The 25,819-nt window shown below is 35.6% G+C and overlaps 1 protein-coding gene across 1 annotated transcript in view; it reads right to left on the bottom strand.

Annotated features, from left to right (window-relative positions):
* The window catches only part of GCC2 (GRIP and coiled-coil domain containing 2), a 65,312-nt gene extending 40,303 nt beyond the window's left edge, over window positions 1-25,009 (bottom strand). Inside the window, exons 1-11 of the mRNA XM_035001902.1 lie at window positions 24,902-25,009; window positions 24,464-24,520; window positions 23,390-23,474; window positions 22,180-22,247; window positions 17,408-17,512; window positions 14,215-16,683; window positions 13,430-13,499; window positions 10,763-10,863; window positions 10,572-10,670; window positions 3,216-3,335; window positions 287-451 (exon numbers count right to left, since the gene is read on the bottom strand). Of these exons, the coding sequence (XP_034857793.1) occupies window positions 287-451; window positions 3,216-3,335; window positions 10,572-10,670; window positions 10,763-10,863; window positions 13,430-13,499; window positions 14,215-16,683; window positions 17,408-17,512; window positions 22,180-22,247; window positions 23,390-23,474; window positions 24,464-24,520; window positions 24,902-24,907 (3,345 nt within the window). The 5' untranslated portion in view covers window positions 24,908-25,009. The remainder of the gene's footprint in view (window positions 1-286; window positions 452-3,215; window positions 3,336-10,571; window positions 10,671-10,762; window positions 10,864-13,429; window positions 13,500-14,214; window positions 16,684-17,407; window positions 17,513-22,179; window positions 22,248-23,389; window positions 23,475-24,463; window positions 24,521-24,901) is intronic.
* Window positions 25,010-25,819: the final 810 nt, after the last annotated feature.

Genomic DNA, 25,819 nt, shown 5'->3' with positions numbered 1-25,819 from the left:
CCCCACCCCCCCAAACAAACCAACATTAAAAAAGGTATTTGTTAGGGTCTATAAAATAAATCTGACATACTGAAATAAAAAAAGCTTGAAAATCTTTAAATATTTAAAAAACACGCACCCCAAAATCATAGCTTGGGATTCTCAACTTCATAGTTGACATACATTAAGGAATTAATGAACTCTGTTGTATTCACAAATGCTACTCATTAGTAAGTCTTTCCTTCACTTAAATAGTATGATATGTGTCACTATATAACATGAACTAATTCCACAGAACTGTTTTTACCTTTATCTTCTGCTCTTTCTGAAGTTTTTCGGCTTCCAACTCTTTGTCTGCCACTGCCTTGGCTTTTTGGGCTTCTAAAATCTGTACTTCTAATAACTTTGCATTAGACTGTAGTGTCTCAATACGAGCTAAGAGATCTTCATTATCAGAACTTAATTTTTCGCACTAGAATGACAAACGATTCACTACTGTAAACATGTAGAAAATATGTACAGGAGAGGAAGAATAAAATGATACATTGTAAGATTGTTGGCACAGTATGAAAAATGAAGATTTCAAAAACAATTCCACATAATGTAAAATCAAGAGTAAGTTTAAAATACTATTACTGTTAAAATAAATTCTGCAAACATTACAAGAGACCAGGAGCACTGGCAAAGGAAAAGGGAAAAAAGAAACCAAAACCCAAATCAAAACACCCCAGGGAGCTGAGATTAGAGCAATAGATAAGACATGATACTTGCCAGTTGTTTTGTCATATTCTTCTCCCAACAATGGCAAGAACAAAATGAAATTTTCTATTAATTTTAATGAATTTAATTTTATTTTTTATGCAAAATTTTTGAAATTGAAATATACTTATTACATTTTTCATGTCTGCATTTACTCAATTTAAAATTACCTGAAAAGTCCTCTCAACAAAGTGGGTGTAGAGGAATGTACCTCAACATAATAAAGGTCATATATGACAAGCCCTCAGCTACGTCATACTCAGTGGTGAAAAGCTTTTCCTCTAAGATCAGGGACAAGATAAGAATCCCACTCTTATTTATCAAAGTATTAGAAGTCCTAGCCACAGCAATAAGCAAGAAAAAGAAAAGGCATCCAAAGTAGAAAGGAAGAAGTAAAACTGTCACTATTTGCAGATGACAGGATACTATGTATAGAAAACCCTAAAGACTCCCCCCAAAAATGTGAGCGCTAATAAATGAATTCAGTAGAGCTGCAGAATACAAGATCAATATACAGAAATCTGTTGTGTTTCTATACACGAATAACAAACTATCAGGAAGAAAAATTAAGACTAAGTAATCCCACACAACCGCATCAAAAAGAAAAAAAAAAAAAACCTAGTAACCAAAGAGGTGAAAGATTTGTACATTTAAAACTCTAAGACACTGATGAAATAAATTGAAGATGACACACATAAATGGATACTCTATGCTCATAGATTGGAAGAATTAATATTTTCTGAAAGTACAAATACTGTTACACTGACCAAAGCAATCTATAGGTTCAATGCAATTCCTATCAAAAATCCAATGGCATTTTTCACAGAATTAGAACAATTCTAAAATTTGTACAGAACCACAAAAGAGCCCAAATAGCCAAAGCAATTTTGAAAAAAAACCTGGAGGTATCATGCTCCCTGATTTCAAACTATATTATAAAACTATAGTACTCAAAACAGTATGGTGCCGGCATAATAACAGACACATTGATCAATGAAACAGAAAAAAGAGCCCAGAGATAAACCCATGTATATATGGTCAATTCATTTATGACAAAGGAGCCAAGAATATACAATGAGAAAAGGACAGTCTCTTCAATAAATGGTGTTGGGCAAGTTGGATGGACACATGCAAAAGAATGAAACTGGACCACTATCTTACACCTTACACAAAAATTAACTCAAAATGGCATAAAATTTGAATATAAGACCTGAAACCTATTAAGACTCCTAGAGATTGGCAGTAAACTCCTTGACATTGGTCTTGTCAATAATATTTTGAACCTGACATCAAAGGCAAAGGCAACAAAAACAAAAATCAACACATGCGACTGCATCAAACTCAAAAGCTTCTTTACAGCAAAAGAAACCATCAAGAGAATGAAAAGGCAACGTACTGAATGGAAGAAATTACTTGTAAATCCTGTAGCTGATAATGGGTTAATATCCTAAATAAAGAACTCCTACAACTCAATAGCGAAAAACCAAACAGTTTGATTTAAAAATGGGCAGAATATCTATAGACATTTTCCCAAAGACATATAGATGGCCAATAGGTACATGAAAAGATGTTCAACGTCATGGATCATTAGAGAAATGCAAATCAAAACCACAATGAAATATCATCTCATACCTGTTAGAATGGCTATTAAACAACAACAACAACAACAACAACAACCAGAAACAAGTGTTGGCAAGGATGTTGAGAAAAGGGAACCCTTGTGTACTGTTGGTGAAAATGTAAATTGGTGCAGCCACTGTGGAAAACAGTATGGGAAGTTCCTTAAAAAATTAAAAACAGAACTACCATATGATCCAATAATTCCACTTCTGTGTATTTATTCAAAGAAAACAAAAACACTAACTCAAAAAGATATATGTACAGCCATATTCACTGCAGCATGACTAACAATAACCAGGATAAGGATACGACCTAAGTGATCAGTGATGGATGAATGGATAAAGAAAATGTGGTGTATTCATACAATAGAATATTATTTGGCCATACAGAAGTATGAAATCTTGCCATCTGTGACAACATGAATGGACCTTGAGAGCAGTATGCTAAGTGAAGTAAGTCAGATAAAGACAAATACTGTATGATTTCACTTATATATAGAATTAAAAAAAAATAACAGCTAAGCTCATAGAGAGAAGATATGTGGTTGTCAGAGGCACAGGGTGGGGTGTGGGTGAAATCAGTGAAGGGGGTCAAAGGGTGCAAATGTACAGTTATAAAATAAATAAATCATGAAATGTAATATATAGCATAGTGCTATAGTTAATAAGGTATTGAATATCTGAAAGTTGCTAGAAGAGTAAACCTTAAAATTCTAATTGCAAGAAAAAAATTCTTTAACTATGTATGGTGGCAGGTATTACCTAGATTTCACAATATATACAAATCATGATGTTGTACACCTGAAACTAAAGTAACATAATGTTATACGTCAATTATACCTCAAAATTTTTTTTTACCTGAAAAGTTGAATTCCTTAATTGTCTTGTAAGGTCTTCTATGTGATGCTCAAAATTATTAGCACGTTCTTTTTCCACATCCAGCTGCTCTGACTGCTTATCATATTCTAACAAAAGATTCTTCAAAAAAAGGCAAAAGGATTTAACTTCAGGCAATTATTATACATTCAACCAGACTGTATTATCAAACCATCTTGATATAACATTTATGAGTCCATTCTGAAAGCTTAAAGTATTTAAATTCAACATTTGGTAGAATATCTAACTGGCATTATATAATAAAATTAGTATAATTCAGATGACTTTTAGTATGGGGGGGATCTATTAGAGAGCAAAATGATTTTACATTTATACAATATAATATCTGCAAGTTAAATATTCTAGTCATCAACAAAAATAAACTTCTGAAACATAAACAAAAGTTAGAGAAGGAGAAGAAGAGTTTAACTTGGTTGCCTTAACTAACTCCACCTAAAGGATTCTGATAGGGAAATGTTTTAGGCCCAGCCTAATATAAGGTAGAAGTGCTAATGGAGGAACATAGGAAGATATTTTATAAAAACAGTGTCTCATACTCTGTGGCAAAATGTTTAACATTTTCTGAACTCTAAAACCAATGGAATTTTCTTTAATATTTCTGGTTTGTGCCTACTCAAAAACAAAATGCCCAGACTGGCCTTTTTGTGACATACTAGCAAATCAGGTTATCCTCCAAAATATGTACATGAGATTCACTGTTTCCAGACTGTATGTGGGATATTTTTTTTTTCTTCCTCTCTCCTCTCTTATAAATCCTGTTTTCACTTTTGTTCCTGGAGAACTACTGACTGTTCTCCTTCACATAAATGAATTTTTGTGCATAATAACAAACAAAATCTGAGTTTTCTTTGAAAGTTTATTTTGGAAAGCCTCAAAAGTGGCCTTCATCCAGACCAGGACCTCTTGAGTCCTTGGCTCCCCCCCCTTCCCAGACTCCTTTGGGGTCTCATGTGTGACAATTATATGCTCTTTCTGATTCCTGCTTGCCAAATCTGATTCTTGGCCAAATCTAATTTTGTTTCTAATTCTGATTTATACATAATCAACTATTATCCACACTGGTAGCTGAGTGTTAGAATCTGGGTTTCAATTTTATGGTCTATCCATCTTGTGATAGGTAAAAGGCAGGAATTGGGAATCTAGAAGCTGGCTTATAAATTTGTTTGTTCATGTTTATTTGTCTGAGAATTCTGTTACTTCCTGGCATATTGAGAAATCATTTGTGTTCTTTTCCACAGAGAGAAGATTTCATGCTTGTTTTGTATTTGTGCAAATTCCTCTAACTCCATAGATCAGAGATCTTTATCCTCTTAAACTCTATCTGGTCTTCTTTGTTTTTACTCGCTATGGTTCTAATAGTTGTCAAGGACTGCAAAAATTGAGTATCAAAGCTGACTCTAGTAAATAATGGCTCCTTACAGGAAATTCTGACTATAATCATATATTATTCCTAAGGGGAGCACTGGAACAAAAAATGAATGCCATGCACGCAATGGTCTAATTTCCTTGATGCATATGCTGATGCTTCTTCTCAGCAAAGAATAATTATGAATTATCATCCCTTCAGAACTGTCGCGTGTTCAGATCTTAAAAAAACCAAACAAAACTGATAAAGATGATGATTTTAAGTGATACGAAGACTGGAAAAAGAAACTAGCCAAATTCACAAGTAATCCACAAAATTACTGAGCATCCTAATATTGATGCTCCTTAAGGAACCTAATGGAGCTCAGTTGTAAGTCTGTTTTTACAAAAAGCGGTAATTTTTTAAAATTTCATTTTTTATTTAAATACTAGTAATATATATGGTAAAATTGGTTTCAGGTGTAGAATTTGGTGATTCATCACTTACATATAATTCCCAGTGCTCATCACAAGTGCCCTCCTTAATACTCATCACCCATTTAGCCCATCCCCCACCTGCTTACCCCCATCAACCCTCAGTTTGTTCTCTATAGTTAAGAGTCTCTTATGGTTTGCATTCCTCTTTTTCCCTTCTGCTATGTTCATCTGTTTTGTTTCTTAAATTCCACATATGAGTGAAATCATATGGTACTTGTCTTTTTCTGACTTATTTTGCTTAGCATAATACACTCTAGCTCCATCCACGTTGTTGCAAATGGCAAGATTTCATTCTTTTTGATGGCTGAGTAACATTCCATTGTGTGTGTGTGTGTGTGTGTGTGAATGTATATATGCCACATCTTCTTTATCCATTCATCTGTCAGTGGACATTTGGGTTCTTTGGCTATTGTTGATAATGCTGCTATAAATATCAGGGTGCATGCACCCCTTTGAATCACTTTTTGTATCCTACTACTACCCAGTAGTGCAATTGCTGGGTCATAGGGTAGCTCTATTTTCAACTTTTTGAGGAACCTCTGTACTGTTTTCCAGAGTGGCTCCACCAGCTTGCATTCCCACCAACAGTGTAAGGTTTCCCTTTCTCCACAACCTCACCAACGTCTGTTGTCTCCTGAGTTGTTAATTTTAGTTATTCTGACAAGAGAGGTGGTATCTCATTGTAGTTTTGATTTGTATTTCCCTGAGGATGAGTGATGTTGAGCATCTTTTTAAAATGTATCTGCTAGGGATGACTGGGTGGCTCAGTCAGTTAAGTGTCTGCCTTCGGCTCAGGTCATAGGGTCTTGCTCAGCGGGTCTTGCTCTGCCTGCTGCTCCCCCTGCTTGTGCGTGTGCTCTCTGACAAATAAATAAATCAAAGTCTTAAAAAAAAAAAATGTATCTGCTAGTCATCTGGATGTCTTCTTTGGAAAAATGTCTGTTCATATCTTCTGCCCATTTCTTAACTGGATTATTTAGTTTTTGGGTGTTGAGTTTTATAGATTTTGGATACGAACCCATCATCAGATATGTCATTTGCAAATACCTTCTCCCATTCTGTCAGTTGTCTTTTGGTTTTGTTGACTTCTTCCTTTGCTGTGCAAAAGCTTTTGATCTTAATGAAGTCCTAATAGTTCATTCTTGCTTTTGTTTCCCTTGCTCCTGGCAACATGTCTAGTTAAGAAGTTGGGGTGGCTCAGGTGGCTGAGGTCAAAGAGGTTGCTGCCTGTGTTCTCCTCTAGGATTTTGATGGTTTTCTGTCTCACATTTAGGTTTTCCATCCATTTTGAATTTATTTTTGTGTAGTGTAAGAAAGTGGTCCAGTTTCATTCTTTGGTAAGTTGTTGTCCAGTTTTCCCAAAACCATTTATTGAAGAGATTTTTTCCATCAAGTATTCATTTCTGCTTTCTCGAAGATTAACTGACCATATAGTTGTGGGTCTATACATGGCTTTTCTTTTCTGTTCCATTGATCTATGTGTCTGTTTTTGTGCCAATACCATACTGCCTTGATGATTACAGTTTGTAATATAGCTTGAAGTCCGGAATTGTGATGTCTCCAGCTTTGCTTTGCTTTTAGTGATTATCATTTTTTTTTTTAAAGATTTTATTTATTTATATGACAGACAGAGACAGCGCAAGAGAGGGAACGCAAGCAGGGGGAGTGGGAGAGGGAGAAGCAGGCCCCCTGCAGAGCAGGGAGCCTGATGTGGGGCTCGATCCCAGGACGCTGGGACCACTACCCGAGCAGAAGGCAGATGCTCAACAACTGAGCAACCCAAGCACCCTAGTGATCATCATTCTTAAACATATCAGCACTGCTGATTTAATCTTAAATCCTGATGTTTCATCACAAATGAAATCCCTACCTTACTCAAAGATTTAGAAAATTTTACAACTATAAAACCTATTTTTAAAAATGTTTTAATAGACTTCATTTTTTTTTTCTTTAGAGAAGTTTTAGGTTCACACCAACACTGAGAGAAAGGTACATAGATTTCCCATTACCCCTCCACCCCAAATGCAGAGCCTCTGACATTATCAACAAGCCCCACCACAGTGGTACATTTATTGTAACTGATGACCCTACAAGGACACATCATCCTCCAAAGTCCATAGTTTACACTAGGGTTTACTTTTGGTGTTATACATTCTCTAGGTTTGGAAAAATTTAAAATGACATACATCCTCCATTATAGATTATCATACAGAGTAGTTTCACAAGCTAAAAATCCACAGAGGATTTTCCCACCTCTTTCCATTTTTCCCCCACTTATTTATCCCTTCCTTCCCCAAACCCCTGGGTACCACTGATTGCTTTTTTTCTCAACTGTCTTTTGCCTTTTCCAGAATGTCATATAGTTGGAATAATACATTATGTAGACATTTCAGATTGGCTTCTTTTGCTTGGTAATAGTATACATTTAAGTGTCCTCCACACCTTTTCATGGCTTGATAGCTCATTTCTTTTTAGTGCTGAATAATACTCCATTGTTTGAATGTACCACAGCTTATCTAATCACCTACTGAAGGCCACTCTGGTTGTTTCCAAATTTTGGCAATTATAAATACAGCTGCTATAAACATCTATGTGCAGGTTTTTGTGTGGATATGTTTTCAACTGCGTTGGGTAAATACCAACGGTTACTAGATTGTATGGTAGGAGTAGGTTTAGTTTCGTAAGAAACTGCCAAATTTCTCCCCAAATGGCTGTACTTACTCTTTTGCAACCCCACCAGAGTTCCTAAATGAGAGTTCCTGTTGCTTCATGTCCTAGTCAGCATTTGGTAGTGTTGGTGTTTCAGATTTTGGCCATTCTAATAGGTGTGCAGTGGTTATCTCATTGTTTTCATTTGTACTTCCCTGATGACATATGGTGTGGAGTATCTTTATATGCTTATTTGCCATCTCTTTACCTTCTTTGGTGTGGTATCTGTGAAATTTTTGGCCCATTTTTAAAATCAGGTTTTGGTTGAGTTTTAGTGGTTCTTTGCATATTTTGGGATAACAGTCCTTCATCAGATATATGTCCTTTGCAAATATTTTCTCCCAGTCTATGCCTTCTCATTCTCTTGATATTATCCTTCACAGAACAGCAATTTGTAATTTAAATGAAGTATATATAGCTTATCAATTCTTTCATGGGTCAGGCCTTTGGTGTTCTATCTAAAAAGTCATTGCCATACCCAAATTAACTAGGTTTTTTCCCATTATCTTCTAGGAATTTCATGTCTTATGTTTTACATTTAGGCTTGTGATCCACTGAGTTAATTTTTGTGAAGGACATAAGGTCTGTGTCGAGATTCCATTTGTTTTATATGTGCATGTCCAGTTGTTCCAGCACCATTTGTTGAAAACATTACCTTTGCTCCACTGTCAAAGAACAGTTGACTATATTTATGTGGGTCTTTTTCTGGGCTCTCTATTCTGTTCCACTGATCTGTCTATTCTTTCACCAACACCACATTGTCTTGATTGCTGTAGTGTTATAGTTAAGTCTTGAGGTCAGGTTAATCCTCCCATTTTATTCTTCTTCAATATTGTGTTGCCTTTTCTGAGTCTGACCTATATCATTTTCCAAAGAACTTTTTACGTTTGTTGAAAGGCATGTCTTTTCCTATGAGTATTCTCATTATTGCAGTTATACCTTGTTCTTGTCTCACAGTTGATATTCTATTCTTTTTCAAACTTTTGAAATCTATATTCTAAACAAAGAATCTGGCATACCTGGTCTACCCATGGAGGAAAAATTAATAAAACATATTATGGGGTTCTTAAAATTGAAAAAAGCAAATTGCTAATGGCTCATAAAAGACAAGCCTATATTTAAACTCAAATAAGTGTTTTACAAAATGAATTTGTCAGATACCTTTATATATTAAGGATATTAATCCCTTGTCATATTTTCATGTTAAGTTTATACTTTTATTATAGTTCAGTTTATCTTTTTCTTTGTAACTTCTTTAACTGCTTTAAGTTTAGAAACATACTTCATATCCAGAACTCAAATGATTAAGTGTCTTATACTAGGTTTTTAAAAATCCCTTTCACATTTGACAAAACTCTTTAAATTCATCTAGAATTCATTTTGGTGTGTGGGAGTGAAGTAAAAATCTGACTAAATTATTCTGAAGTAGTTATTTAATTCCTTCTTTGTTAGTTTCCATGTTTTTAGATCTTACTGTAGTATACAGCATAGCTTACTTGGTGTTAGAACAAATCTGGAACCAGACTGCCTGAATCCAACCCTAGCTTTACTATGTTACTTGCTCTGTGATTTGAGTCTCTTAATCTCTTTGTGCCTCGGATTCCTCACTTGTAAACTGGCAATGTTAGTAACATATTTCTTGGGGTTCTTTTGAGAATTAAGTGTGATAAGATATGTAAAGTGCTTAGAAGAGAACCTTGCCTAGAAGTGTTTGTTGTTATACAGAAGTCTCTATGTCTTCTGTTAATGTCTTATTTTTACATCAGACCTGGATCACATTATTATGGTTTCATAATAAATTTTAGCATCTGCTAAAGCAAGATGTCCATTTTCTTTTTTCACTTAAAAAGTATTTACTATTCTTGTGAGCTTATTTTCCATTTGAAACTTAGAATGATCAAGATTGCCCAGTCAAAAAAAATCCTAGATTTTTTAGTGAGATTGTTTTGGAACATGTAAACCAACCTGAAAACTAGTATTTCAAATAATAATAGTTGCCATATATATGTTCTGTAGTTTTCTTCGTGAAGGCCAAATTTTCTCATTAAAGTTCTTCCAAAAATTTTATTTTTTGGCTACTATGGAATTTTCTTCTTTCAATCAATCCCACTTGGCTTACTTTCTTGTCCCTACCACCCACATTTATTGTTCTACACAGTACGTTTCTTATATTTTTGTCTACTTTTTATTATTGCCACTGGAATTTAAGTCCTAAGAGGGCACAAATTTAGTGTATTTGGTTGACTGCACCTCCCTAGAACTCAGTATTTGGCCTGACTGTATAAATATTTGCCAAATAGATACATAAAGAATGTAATGGTATTTATCTTACATTTAATGATGTCATTGCACTCTCATTTTATTTTTTTTTTATAATAGATTCTCATGTTAGGTTGACAAGCATTATTACCTCCAAATAATGCATTCACTTTCTTTTTAAACTGTTGTTTGAGCTTCAAGTTTATTCACTTGGCCAGAATATAAAATAATAACAGTAATAATAGCCATCTTTTTTGTTACTTATTTTATTAGGAAATCCCAAAACAGAATTTTAGTTTTAAAAAAGTAATAGCTTGAAGGAACTTTAAAGCTTAGACACTTAAAATCTTGATACTAGGATGCTACCACATTACACAAAAAAATAGAAAAAAGGATTTACTAAAAAATACAAGGTGACTGTGTTATGGACAAGAGTTTCACATTTCTAGTACATTCCTTAACTTAGAAGTTCCAAATATAACTTGCTATTAAAATAACTATTTTTACCTTATAGCTTTCTGCTCCTTGAATGAGATCTCTCATGGAAGTAGACAACTGATCCTTTTCTGATCGAACAGATTCTAGCTCTTCCCGTAGACTCTGGGCCTATTTTAAATATAAGAAGTTTTTTATGGACAGAAATACTAGATTTTCTAACATGTAAAATTCTTGAAGCTTGCATTTTTAAGTCCCCTTACCTCTTTTTTGCTAGAATCTAGTTCTTTCTTTGCCTTCACAGCAACCAGTTTTATCTTATTTATTTTTTCCTCTTTCTCTTTAGATTCTTTGTCCAGATATCCTAAAAACACAAAATGAAAGAATTATATATGAACTCAAAAGGAAAAAAACCCAATTTACTTACTTTAGCCTTTGAAATTGACCTTTAATTGGGAACACAAAATCTGTAATTTGGAATTAAAAGTAATGAAATAAGTAGCAAAAATATTAATATTTTTTTAAGTGAAAGCTTATTCATTACCTAAGCAAGGCAAACAATGTAAAAAATTTCCTGCAATCAAAATAGCCTACTTTTCTTAAAAATCATTTCATAAGCAGCTAGAAATTAGAGAGGGTGTTAGTACTCCTTTAATGTTAGAAGACTTCCTAGAGGGCACCTGGGTGGCTCAGTTGGTTAAGAGTCTGCCTTTGGCTCAGATCAAGATCTCAGGGTCCTGGAATCAAGCCCCCTATCGGGTTCCCTGCTCAGCAAGGAGTTAGCTTCTCCCTCTCCCTTTGCCCTTCCCCACCCCCACTTGTACTCTCTCTCCTTCAAATAAATAAATAAAATCTTAAAAAAAAAAAAAAAAAGATTTCCCAGAAACTCAAGTACCGTAGGACTTTTGGTGGCAATCTGCAAATCAGGGTCATGTAAGGGAAATACCAGACACAGTTAAATACTTAGGCTCTATAGGCACACTCCTCTTGGTTGACAGGTGTAATTTTTACAACTAAACCCATAATGTGTTTTACGTACCCAATCCTGATCTCTCTCTTAATGTCTTTAGCCATCTCCTCTATTTCAACTCCTGTGTTTCAGATCTTAATTCTTGCTATTTCTGCTTAAGTCACGATCTGAATTTCTGTTCTTGCTTGTTATTCTAGATGCACCTGTGCTCACAGCCTCTGCCTTCCGCTGCTGCAGTGTGGTGATTTGCCTTTTGTGTGTGTGCAGCACTGGCCAGCTGTTCCACTTCTGCATTTCATTCTATAACCTTCTCACCCACTCAGGCATCAGTGCAGCAATGCTCCCTCTTTCTTGTGCAGCAAATCCCCCTAATGGATTTTTTCCCAACATGCAAAAAGGAAAATATCAAGAGCTTTAAAGCTAAGAGCAAACAGTGGAAGGACCAAAGAGGATGGGAAGAGGTCACAAAAGGACTGGTGAAACATCGCACACACACAAAAAGGCAAATCACCACACTTCCCATCTGGCTATTGTCTCATCTCTTTCTTGTATAGCAAAACTCCGTGTTAAGAGTTGTGTACACATGCTCTCAAATTTCTCTTCCCCCATTTTTTTTCTTGAACTCATTTTAATCAGGCTCTGGCCTTAGCATATCACAGAACAGGTTCTCAAGTTACTAATGACCTCTGTGCTGCTTAATCTAATGATTAGTTCATTGTACTAATGTTACTTGACCTATAGCAGCATTTGCCATGGTTAAATATTTGTTCCCTTTTGAAACACTTCTATCACTTGCACTTCATTGGTCTTAATTTCTAAGACATTCTATGCTCTGGGTTTTCCTAACTCACTGGCTACTCCTTCTCAATCTCCTTTGCTGTTCCTGTCTTTCAGATTTCTAAATGACAGATTAATTGTCTCTGGTCTTTTTTCTACATTCACTTCCTTGGTGATCTCCATTTTATGGCTTTTAATGCAACTATTATGTTAACTACAACTTTTTATCTCTGGTCTAGCTCCCCCCCCCAACTCCAGATTTGCATATTTAGCAATCTACCTGACATTTCCATTAGGGTTGTTATATAACATGTCTCAAACTGAGTTCCTAATTTCATCTAACTCTACCTGCCTCAATCATCCACCTCAAGAAAATAGGATTCATCATAAAATCTTACAACTTCCTCCTCTCCCTCTTCCCCACCAGACTAATTGGGCACTAAACTGAAGCATTATGGGCACATTACTTAATACTTCTAGGTATTTGTTTCTTCATTTTTAAATGGGAATAAAATAGCTACCCCGTAATGTTAGTATGATGAAGATGCGTTAGGAAAAAGTCCCAATTGCTCTGCACACGTTCTTTTGCTTTTGTGATGGGACTCCTGCCTCTCCAGGAACTTCTTGGTATGCTCCTTAATCTTATATATGTTAACATACATGCACCTGCTGTTCCCTCCTGCCTCTTCTCTTGTCAAATTTCTCATTCTTCAAGACACAACAAAAGTACGGCCTATTCTGTGATGTTTTTTCCTAACTCAAGACAGTTAATCATGCCTTCCTGTAGTGCCAGCACTGTATCTTGTCCACACCTCAAACTACTGCAATAACAGCCCCTTCTGGCACTGAACTCTTTGAAGACATGGTCTGTATCTTAATCACTCTGCTATTAATATAGTCTGGCATTCAAATAAAGTTTGCTAAATGAATGAAAAATCCCAAAACAATCATGGAACCATTTATAAAGGGAATCACATCAGTCCTTTGGATTAAACAAGAAAGTGGTAATTTTGGAAGGGAAGGCAAACAGATGGCAGAGAAGCAAGAATGGGGACATTAGAAAGAGACAGCTAGCTATTATGATTAAACAACTCATTAACTAGTTACTACATTTCTCAACAGACTCTAACACTACAAGAATCTGTGTAATTCATTGCAACAATATATGCAAAACCATACTTACCTATTTTTTCTTCCAGCTCTTTTACTAAAGAAGATTGATCATTTTCTACAGGTGATTTCTCTAAGGAATCCTAGATTTTATAGGAAAAACAAAAAGAAAATCACTTCATTCCCCACAATGAACTGGCCATCATGTCATGCTTGAGAAAATCCTCATTAAAGAAAATTCACATAAAAGGCAATTTGATGAAGTCTTTTTCCTACCTTGACAGACCAGGTAATACTGACCTTATCAGGCATATAGTATTTACTATAAAAAAACAAACAAACAGTAGTATCCAAGGCCAAGATGAATAACCTGACACATATCAAACACAATGCAATAAGGGAAAGATTAAATGATTATTGTTTATCATACTTTCATAAATTTTTGGAGAAAAATCTAATATTTTGGCTAAAGTTAAATACTGCAATAGCCCACTTTTCTGCTCAACAGTGCTCTTTAAGAAAGGTATTATGTATATCACACAAGAATGAAATTCAGGTCTTTTTCATTATGTAGTTTTAGTGGTGACTGGTTGCACAATTTTAACCAGGACATTTAACCCCTTAATCATTTAATCTTATGCAAAATCAAGATTCTAAAATGATCTAAAACCAAAAAGTGACCAATGTGGATATAGGATACACAACACGAAAATGTTTACTGTACTTTCAGAAAATTGTCATTTGAGCTTAAATGATGAAAATTTACTTCTAAGTGTAAAAATTTAATGTATATATTTTCTCGAATCTAGGACTAGAATTAAGAATTTATTTAAATTAATAGAATTGAAATAAGAGTACCTTTAATAATAACAACTCTGCTCTCACATCCTGTAATTCGGCTTCTTTTTGCTCTAGTGATAGCCTCAGATTTTCATGTTCCTTTACAAAACACTGTTCTTTTACATTATGGGTTTCATTTTTGCTACATAATTTTTGAGAGGCTTCTTCAACTTGACTTAAAAGATTCTGATTTTCAAGTCTTGTTTTTTCATTAGCATTCTTCATTTCTAGAAGATCAGACTGCAAGTCCTCTTTATGTGACAGTGTTTCTTCTAACTCTTTCCTTAAGAGAACTTTCTCTTGTTCATGGTTTCTTAGTAAAGATCGAAGTTCTTCACACTGAACTGTATTCTCTTCTTGAAGGCACTCAATCTTTTTTTCTAACTCTGCTGCCCTTTTATCATAGTGAAAAATCATGTTGTGTTTTTCCTCATTTATTTTAGTTAAGGATTCACCTATTGCTTGCAGGACATTCACAACATCTTGTTCTTCATTTTCTTCAGAAATTTTGGGCTCCATCTGCTTAAGAAAACCATACAACTGAGTTTTGACAAATAACTTCTGAACCTGCTCATTTTCAAGCACTGTACTTAAATTATCTCGTTCTGCAACCACTAACTGAAGTTTCTTTTCTAATTCAGAAATGTGTTCCATAAGCATAAAAACTCCTTCTTTTTGGGACAGGAGAGCTTCCAAATCCCTATTTAACTTGTTCTTTTCTGAACTTAATCTATTATTTTCCTCATAAGGAGACCTCACTTCAGATGACAGTGCTTCCTGGTCTTCAGAAATAATTTTTAATCGAATCATAAGCTTTTCTAGTTTTTGGTTATTTTGATCCTTTTCTTTTAAAGTTTCTTCTAGTTCTCCCGTTAATTCATTTACCTTTTGTTCTAGTTCACTGTTGTACTGGCTAGTTTGTTCCACTTTTTCCCTAAGTTCTATGACCAATCTTTCTTCCCTTTCACATTTTTTATGGAGATTATCCATCTCTTCATGAGAAGATTTTATTTTACCTATGAAAATATTTTTTTCCTCAGTAAGAGAATTTATCTTTGCTTCAAATTCTTGTAACATGGTATCTCTCTGACTGAGACTAACTAAACATAATTCATTCTTTTCTTGAAGACTTTTTATGGTATTTTCAAGTTCTGGTACTAATTCTTGTTGGGATAACTTTTCGTTTTCTCTCTGGAGATGATTCACAGTTTCAAGAAGAGCATCTTTTTCATTAAAAGCAGTTCTGAGCTTCTGTTGAAGTTCATTAACATCAGATGCTTGCTGTTGCTTCATTGATTCAAACTCTTGACTTATTTTCCCAGCAGATTCCCCCAGTTCTGTTTGTAAGATTTCCATAATCTCTCGCAAACTCTCATAATTTAAAATTGCTTCTTGCTTTTCTTGCTGTAGGTTTTCACATTGCTCCTTAAGACCCTGTATTTCAAACATTAATGTTAATTTTTCTTTTTCTGAGCCTGACAAAAATGTCTCATTTAGTTCTGATATTTCTTTTTGATGTTGTTCCTTAAGACTCTGTACTTCTTTGTTATGTTTTTCTACAGTATAGCAAAATTGTTTATTTGAATCTTCTAGCTCAGATTTTAATTTTTCAATTACACAACCCTGTTCTTCTTTAGCTAGCAACAATTCATTAATTTTAAACTCCAAGTCTTCCCGTTCATGAAAAAACTCATCTTTTATATGTTGTGCATCAATTTCAAGTTTTAATTTAAGATTATTCATGTAAGTTACCTCATCTTTTAAGATACTATGTTGAGACTCCAATTCTTTTAAGGTATTTTCTAAATGTTTGACTTTTTCGTTTACTACTCGTTCTACAAAAGCATCTTTTAAGACCAAAGGACACATCTGATTTTCATGGTTTGCATTTGGTGCATTCTCTAAGTTTTCTAATTCACATTCATATTTCTCCTGAGTGTTCTTCTCACTTGCCTCACCTTGTCTGACTAAATTCTCCTTTAGCTGGTTTAAATTATTTACTTCTGCTTCACGTTCTTTAGCAGATGCTTCAATTTGGCACATCAATTCTTTAATCTGCTCTTGGTGTGTAGCTTTCAATTGCAAAAGCTCTTTTTGCAAACTAATAACATCTTTTTGGTAATGCTGGGAATTAGCCTCAATGACTTCTTGGAGATGAGTAATTTCTTTCTCCTTTTCATTTGTGGCAGCTCTTAGTTGTTTTTGCAGATACAAAATTTGCTCCTCAAAGGCTGGCCTGATATTCTGAATCTCCTCTTGTAGTTTTTTAACATTATCTTCACAGTCACCCTGGAATTGAAGTTGTTCAGAAAGTTCTAATTGTTTTTTGGTTACTTCTTCCAGTTCCTTTTGCAAGCTAGCTTTATCTTCACTGTGCTTGGAATGTACTGCCATTAATTCATTTTTCAGATTTTCAATTTCTTTCACATAGTTTCTTTGTGATTGTTCAAACTCCTTGTTCACATCTTTGATCTTAGTTACAGAATCCTATTACAAAAACAAGCACACAAAAATTATTTAAGACAAAAGAAACAGCTGCCTTCAGGAAAAATATTAGCCACAGACTAATTAGAAAAGGAAGTGAGCAAAAATGTACATAGAGAAATAGGATACTGAGATTCCAAGAATTCTGCACAGGCTGTGACTACCTTAAGTATGACAATATACTGCACATCAGCAGTATTAAATATGTTATTCAAAGTAATAACTAAAAAGACAAGAAAACACAAAATAATAACTAAGAAATAAGAAATCTCTGAGTTTAATTTCCTTTTAAAAAGTGATAAATTATGTAAGTTGCATTAAGTCACAAGACTTTAATTAGTATCTCCTGAGTAAAATAATAAGGGACTTTTGGAGAAAATTAGCCCAGACCCAAAAGGCAATTGAGTATCCTAGAACTGAACAGATAATGATATTTAGAGTATGTGTGAGAATCAACTTACTTAAGTACTGTTTCACAAAATATGTAATCTTTATTAATTTTTAATAAAGAATGACATTATAGCAATAAGTAAGATTAAGCAATGCAACAACATTGGCTCCAATTCTATGTATCCAGATGATTTTTAATGATTTTTCTTTTTAGATATCAACTTGTTTTCTTGTAAATTATTATAATCAGACCAGATGCTCGTTAAGGTCTTAGCTCTAAAATTCATGACCATATTAGTTAACAAATAAAAAACCAAACATTAAACTGTTGTCTTACCTCAACCTCTTGCTTCATTTTAATATTTTCCTTCTTCAGACAAAGACACTGTTGCTCAGTCTCTGCTTTTTCCAGAAGAATGGCATCCAGACGTTCAGTCAATGCCTGTTTTGGAACAGGATGATTTGTTTGCCTGTGGTTAAACATGGTGGATTGACCACATGCATAAATTTCTCTTCACCTTTTCCAAACCACACTGAAGTAAGGATAAAAGACTTAAAAAGGTCTATACATAAGAACAAAGAGAAAAGGAGAAAAGAAGTGAGCATATGGGAAATTTCACCATATTTTTTGAAAACTAAAAAGTGGAGGAGGAACTGAATTAGAAATTAGAAAGACGGAAAGTATAACTCACAGTACCTTCACAAGGAAACACATATGAGAAGCTGGCAAATACTCTAGAAAACTAAATGCTCAGAAATCAGAGGCCCCAGATACTGTTAAGGGAAGTATAATGTGTGGGATTCAAAAATTGGGGATTGGTTGAAAACCTGAATAGGGAGTGGTTAGAATAATAGGCAAGAAATCACTCATGTCCCTTCTTTCTCAGAGACAGGTTTGTTCTCTGCAGAAATTAAACAGGATAGGAAGTTAATGAAACAGAAATTAAATCAACAAGAGTCAGTTGATTTGAAAAAAAAATGCTAATGAAACAACCTCTAGCAAGACTGACCAAGAGAAGACAGAAGTCACAATCATAAAATAAAAAGGAAACATATTTACATATAAATCAGAGATTAAAGAGTTAAAGACAATATTATGAACAATTATTTGGCAACAACATTAACAACTGAAATGAAAGGAATAAAAATTGCTAGAAAAATATAGCTTCATTAACTCAAGAAAAAATTAAAAACCATAATTAATACTATAACTACTTAAAAATGAAACTAGTGGCTTAAAAATTGTCTACTAAAGAAAACAGAAGGAAGAGTTTTACAGGTGAATTCCATCAAATTTTCAAAGAACAGATTATCCCAATTACATATGAACTTAGACAAAATAAGAAGCAATTCCCAAGTTATTCTATAAAATTTGCATAACTTGATACAAATATCTGAGGACTTTACAAACAGGAAAATCATAAATCATAAATCCAATTCACCACAAATCCAGATAAAGTTAATCCTAAAGGTTAAAATCTAAATAAATGTTAAAATCCTGAATAAGTCTTAGTCCACTATCACCCTAGATTTGCTTGCCTCTGAACTTACATGAAATAAAGAAAAACTTTAACAAAAACAAAACAGATGCAGAAAATTTAGAGTTTTATATAAAGTTATAGCTATTATTCAGACAGGGGTAGAATAAAGCCATTTTAAAATATGGGATGACAACATTTTCCTCCCAAACATCCCTTCTTAGAATGCTACAGAAAGACATACTCTATATAAGATGAGGTTAACCAAGAAAGTCAATGACATGTCACCTAGCAAACAGGGGCCAATAATAGGAAAGCAGTATAGAAATTCACAGGATCACAGCACAAGGCCAATTCCAGGAAAACTGTGTGGCAGACCAAGAGAATGACCAGAACAAATCAGTGTAGGACAGAAGGCTCTAGAAGGAGGTGGTCCAGGAAAAAATGGAAAAGGTTATTTGATCTATTTGACCGAAAGTAAGAGTTGTTGTGAAAGATAGCTAAATTTTCATCTGCTGTAGCAGCAAGTTAAGAGCTAAATGTCTAAATGGATAAATCAAAGAATAGCAGTATAACCATATATTTTTAGAAACAGAAATAATTCTGTTATTTAGTATTATAATAAGCTCTTTAGTAATTAGCATTATTGGTAAATCATATGCATATATTACTTTGGTTAAAACAGTTTTAGTTTTGGGCGCCTGGGTGCCTCAGTTAGTTAAGCGACTGCCTTCGGCTCAGTCATGATCCTGGAGTCCTGGATCGAGTCTTGCATCGGGCTCCCTGCTCGGCAGGGAGTCTGCTTCTCCCTCTGACCCTCCCCCCTCTCGTGTGCTCTCTCTCATTCTCTCTCTCTCAAATAAATAAATAAAATCTTTAAAAACAAAAAAAAAACAGTTTTAGTTTTAAAATTAGTTTTTCACAATACATAATGTATTGCAATATACACTTCTGACTAGTAAATATCAGGGGAAGCCTAAATACATTCATTAAATTTAGGAGATATATAGAGGCCATTAACTGAAAACAGCTGTAAAAAACCTTGAAGGTTTGAGGCACAGAATGGACAGTTATTTTTTAGCAAACATAGATTTGATTCCAGCAAAGAGATAGTAACAAGAATGACTGTACTAGAAATTCCATTCTCTTAACATGCAGTTTTCACCTTCCCCTTGCATTTAGCAGCAGCATATAAGTTCACTATAATACCATACACTTCAAATTTTGACATGGAAAATATGGATTATTATTCCTATATTTAAAATAGAAGTCAAACATGTCAGCTTTAAATAAAATTTAGATGTATCCCAATGCACTAGAAGATCACTACCAGAAATAAGATGATTTCCAGAAATTTTAATTATAATTAAAACTTATAAAAAGCCATAAATTTTTAACATTATAGGAAAACCAGAAAATTCTGTATTCAGAGCCTCATTTTTCTAGTGTAGTTTTTCCAATGAAGAGATAAAACTTAGCAAGAAGTTTTCCAGAGGTGTAGAGAATGTATTATATTGCAGTATAGGATTTTTCTAAAATAGAAAAATTACTTATAGCAGCAGAATAACTGATACATATCTCTTTCACTCCCCAAAGTAATTCTCTCATTAGAATTAGAAGCCAAAGGTTTTGTTCTCATGAATTTTACCAAACTTACTTTCTGAAACTTGAGCGGTGAGGATAACATGCTTTAATATGAAATTAACCTGAAAAGTAAAGCTCGTTAACTTAGAGAAATTTTCTAATCTCCTCTTTAGCAGTTTTGACAGAAAGGGAGAATACACTACTCGGGAATAAGGAGGAAATAAGGCAGATATTTAGATATTCTGGAATGCAACTGTATAACAAGTATTTCAAGGGCTAAGAGTTAACTGATACTAAATGATACAAAAACCCCTTTTTAGTGTGTATGTATTAAATACCCCCACAAATAAAATATGCCAATAACATATATTACAATGAATTTTTTATTTTATTTTTTTAAAAGATTTTATTTATTTGAGAGAGAGAGATAGCGAGAGATAGTACCAGCAAAGGGGGGGAGTGCAAACGGGGGAAGCGGGGAGAGGGAGAAGCAGGCTCCCCCGAGCAGGGAGCCCGATGCGGGACTCGATCCCAGCACCCTGGGATCATGACCCAAGCCAAAGGCAGACACTTAACCGAATGAGCCACCCAGGCATCCCTACAATAAATTATTGAGAACTTATGTGACCGATGCAATTTTAAGTTCTAAGCATGTATTAACTCAAAATACAACACCTCTATGAAAAGTAGGTATTATTATTATTTTCTCTAGTCTACAGGTGAAGGAACTGAAAGGAAAGAAACTTAGATATGGCCACGTAGGTAATACATGGCAGAGCAGGGATCCAAAGATCTGAAATCAGGGTGTCTGGCTCTAGAGTCAATACTCTTAGGTAAATATCAAGTAGTTTTACTTCAGCTATCACTGATTAATAAAATACAAAATGACTAAATAAGCAAAGAAAACTACTATGAATTCACTAATACTTAAGTAACTCAGTACACTGTGAATCCAAATGGTATTTGTGCACACTATGCATGCTTTATATACTGTCTTAGCTAAATAAAGAACAAAGCAATCGTGTGAGATATGCATGGGGATTTAAAGCTCTCTTACAGTAACTCTCTGGGAGTCCTTCAATTGTACACTGCTCACAAGTTGGGAGCCCCCTAGTAAGAAAATAAGATAATTTATAAACTTATAATCAAAGAACAGCTATCAAGACTCAAATTATAAATACAGAAAAGGAAAAAGATTACTGCAGAGCTTTGAGAAGTAAAAGAAACTCTAAAGAAGATTAGGCCAAACTGGGGGTGGGGGAGGCATTTAGTCAGCATTAAGGGCATGTAAATAAGAATAACGAATTCAGCTTCTTTGACAGGGAATAACAAAATAAAAACAGTACCCTATGATCTAGTAAAAGCATGTAAAACTGAAAAGAGAGGAGAGCCTGGTTAGGGAGGTATCAAAAAAAGTTAAGTATGACACGAGGCATTTACCATACAGCCATGGAAATGGAGAAAGCATACTGATAAACTACAGTGTTATCCTGAAGGAACTAGAAGTCACTGGTGGCTGACACACGTAGAGGATAAAGGAAACAGAAAAACTGAAGAGTCTCTAAAGTTAAAAGTCCTGAAAAACAGGGCTGCCACTGGTTGTCCAGGCAAGGGGATTTGGTCTGAATATGAATATGAAGACAAGAAAAATGGGTGAGTATTTCTTTCCCCAAACAGCTCAAAATGTCAGCAGTCACATCCAGGAATATATGTCTATTAATAGATTATATGTATCTATCAGCCTAAAAATCATCATCAAAGTCCTGAGCATGGGTTTTCTAATTACAGAGTGTGTGGGATGAAGACGGGAGAGAGGAACACTCATTTTAGAACAGAAAGGGATGGAGAGGTCATTTAACTCTTTTTACAGGCAACCAGAGAGGTAAAAAACTTAACCAAGGGCAGGGAGGAAGTGGACAAACAGGGACAGAAAGCCAGACAGGGCTCTGGCAGACTGACAGCTTTAAAGGAAATTTGATTTGTCATTAGACATTTCCTCTAAGTAAATATATAAAAATTAAAGCAATATTTGCAACTGTTGCATTACCTTAATAATATCATCAGTTCCTCCAGCAACAGGTTTTGATTTCAATTCCTCAATTTCTTTCTCCAATTCTAAATAATTATTAAAAAAATTCCAGTTCAGAAATGAAGAAAATAATTATTGTCTAGAGTGATAAGTACATTCTTAAAAAAAAAAACCCACTACAAATTAGAATACATTTAAACAGCAGATATTTTGAGAAAGTATTACCTTTACCCAGTATTACCTTTTATTTTCCTTTTTTTTATGGAAAACTCCAGACAAATAAGAAAAGTAGAAAGAACAGTATGATTAATACACCCATCACCTTAATTCAGCAATTATTACACGGACTCTTGTTTCATCCCGGCACTTCTCCCTTTTCCTTTTTTCTTACCCATCCTGATACTTTTGTAGCAAATCCCAGACATATTATTTTAGCTGTAAATAACTTCTTACTGTATAATCTTAAAGCAACAACTAACCTCACGTTAAGCATAAATGCTAACCTATTTCATTAACTCATGTCTAGGTCTGGAGCCTAGATCACCTTTCCAAATACATTACTCTCTTTATCACAAGCTGATCCAATCTCCCTAAACACAATTTGACCTTTTCTAGTAGAACATAAATCTCGGCTTTTAGGCTGGGCAGTTAGCATTTGTTAGTCACAGGAAATTCATGGCCTCACCACATGTATTAAAAAGGACACTAATATCTACATCCTTTTGGAATATAAAGGTGAATAGGCAATCAATCAACTTCAGCAAATAAATATACTTCAACATTCCAGGGCTGGAAATCTTTTATTACTTTACTTGAGGCCTCTTTTTACAAACCCTTTGGGCTCACAACCTTATGTCTCTAACATTTCAACTGATCGCTCTAGGAAAAAAAAATGCTTTTTCAGACCAATATACAATCCAAATGAAGTAAAAAAAAAAAGGTGCTTAATTTTAACAATTTAAGATCCTTTTCCCTGACTTTATTTTAATAATTCAAAGATAACTGCAGTTTAGTGATGTGAAATGGTAAAAAAAACCCAAAAAAACAAAAAAAAACCCACCACAGGCAAATGGTTAGAATGTTAAATAGGAATAGATTTCACTATAATTATTATGATTTTATTGGATATACTGGTAAACAAAATAAGCTAATATACTATTAAAAACCTACTATTTTTAACCATGTTTCAATGAGATTGTGGTGAAGATGAATATTTTCAACACAATACCTGTACATCGGGATTTAGCTTTCTGTATTAGCATCATCTGTTTCTTGGCAAACTTGATAAGATCTTCCTTGGGCAATGTTTCCAGCTGAAAGATGTAATGATGTTACCAGTTTGTTATAACTCATGTTTCTATTATACCACACACACACAAAACCATAATGTCCTCTTAAAAACATCCTACTGAATAAATCTTTATGTCAACCAAACCACATTTTTAAAAAGTAGCAAATGCAACTTCAACTTAATAATTACTAGGTGAGCAATTACTATGAAATGTAAAACAACAGCACATAACCTCTTATGTACATATATTGTTTAGGTTAAGACACTTTCTGTGTTTTGATTTAATTGTAAAATTAGGGGACTGGGACTAATTCTACTTAAAGTTCCTTGGAGCTGTAAAATTATTCTATTCAAGGCTGAAATAAGTCTTTGGCTACATGAAAACATGTAAGCATAATTACAGAAACAAGACGAATCAGGGTGCATTAAGTCTTTTTAAGAAATCAGGGAAATCACTTAACCCTTGGGGCTCAGTTTTCTCATCTGTAAAATCTGGATAATAAAAGTACCTATCTTACCATTTAAGCTTATCATGAGGCTTAAATGAAGTAACTGAGCGTTCAGGTAAGTGCCAAAAACTTAGTATGCAAGCAATAAACCACCATCTTTTTAAAATCATTGAATATTAAATGTTGTATGGGACCATAAATATTACCTAATTCAACTCTCTTTTTTTACATCATAGGAGAGGTCTACTTATGTCACTGCTCCTTCCACTACACTATATAAATCCTCGTAAATTAGATTGCTTTGTTTAATGTTTGAAAAATTGCAGAATCTCTCAGCAGCATTAACCAGAAGCAGGAAGTAAACAAAAAGTCAACTCTTCTCATAGCAGGAAACTTCAAAAAGAATAAATAACAGATTGGTTACTGTGGGAACTAAAATTGAGATCCCTTGGAGAAGGATTTCTTTTAAACAGGCCACCCCACCGACCCATGCCAAAGTTCTCCATTCATCACCCTTCCACTCTTAAGTGAACCCGCTAGTCAAGTACTGTATTCTCTTCACCTTAGATTTCCCGGTCCCAGGGGTGGCTGGGGAAGCCATCCCATCTTGAACAGGATCCTGCAAAACAAAATCAAACCCAGGTGTCCGAACTCTTTTCCTAATCCCAGACGGAACGCTGGAACCTTTATAGGTAAAAGCCCTTCCGTGGAATCAAGCGTAGGAAACTCCTACGTGAGAAAGAATTGGGGAAGGAGGGGATCTGTCGCTGTGACAAATCGTATACTGTCTGGCTGTAAAGGGGCCAGATAACCGCGAGGGGCTGAGTCTGGGGCAAGGGGGAGACCAGGACAGCGCGGGGCTGCGGGGCTGCGGGGCGCGGAAGGGAGGCTGCAAAGCCCTCACACGGCGCCCATCCTCGTATCCCAAACCGCGGCGCGGGAAGGCCCGGCAGGGAGGTGGTGGGCCCGGGTCCTAGTCCGGCCACCCCGGCAGCGTTACCTCCATGGCAGCCGGCCCGCAGTGGCCACGAAGCCCCACAGCCCGGGAACCCCTCAGCCCAGCAGCCGCCGCCGCCTCCGCACTTCCGTCTGCGGCCGCCTCTGACGTACCCTCGGCTGCAGGTTAAAGGTCGCGCTTCTTCGGGCGGGGGGGTCCACCCCCCCGCGTCTCCATAGCTACAGCCCGGTGACGCTTCCGCTTCCGCTTCTGCTCCAGGAGGCGGGTCCCCGCACGCGCCCCGCCCGCCGGCTGCCCCCTCACCCTCCGCTCCCGCCTTGCGGCTGCTGCCTAACCTGGAGAGTGGGAGGTTTTCGCACGTTCAAACCCTGGTTCGAGGTGGGTCAAACCCTGGTGTTGAGTGACACAAACCCTGATAGGTTTGAATCCTGCCATTGCCATTTATTAGCTATGGGAATTGGGGAAATTAACCCTCAGGGCCTCGTTTTCCATATCTTAAAATCCTGTAAAAATGATGTACTGTATTGGGGGGTAGGCACCCCGAAAGGCCAGCTACCTTGCTCTTTAGGGGAATCCTCAGAGTGCCTGTCAGACAGACAGCTGATTTCGAGGGGTTTCTTAGGCAGATGTTGTCCAGCAGGGTGCCGTGTGAGCTCCCTAAGAAGCTGATGGAGCCAAGGATGGCGCTTCCCCTGAAACAAGCATTTCTTGCTCTAGAGGCTGTGAGGAGGTCCCCCAGGGTGCTCTGCTCGAGAGGATTCTGAACTCATGCTGATGTGGTAGGAAGCAAAAGAGACGGCCTCTCTCAGGCAGTCGGGACAGAGATGGGGGAAGACACCAAACCGGAGAAGAGAGCAAGGATCCTTACGTCTGAGGGCACAATCATTAGATTTGCTGTTTCAGTGGCCAAAGCTGCTGTTGTGTTCTGATTGGTTGGTGAAATGGTTTGCTGTCATCCCT

The sequence above is a fragment of the Mirounga leonina genome, unplaced genomic scaffold, assembly GCF_011800145.1.
Source record: "Mirounga leonina isolate KUSES-001 unplaced genomic scaffold, KU_Mleo_1.0 Mir_125, whole genome shotgun sequence".
Lineage (NCBI taxonomy): Eukaryota > Metazoa > Chordata > Mammalia > Carnivora > Phocidae > Mirounga > Mirounga leonina.
Note: the sequence above shows the minus strand (reverse complement) of the source record. Positions and strands in the feature narration are given on the sequence as shown.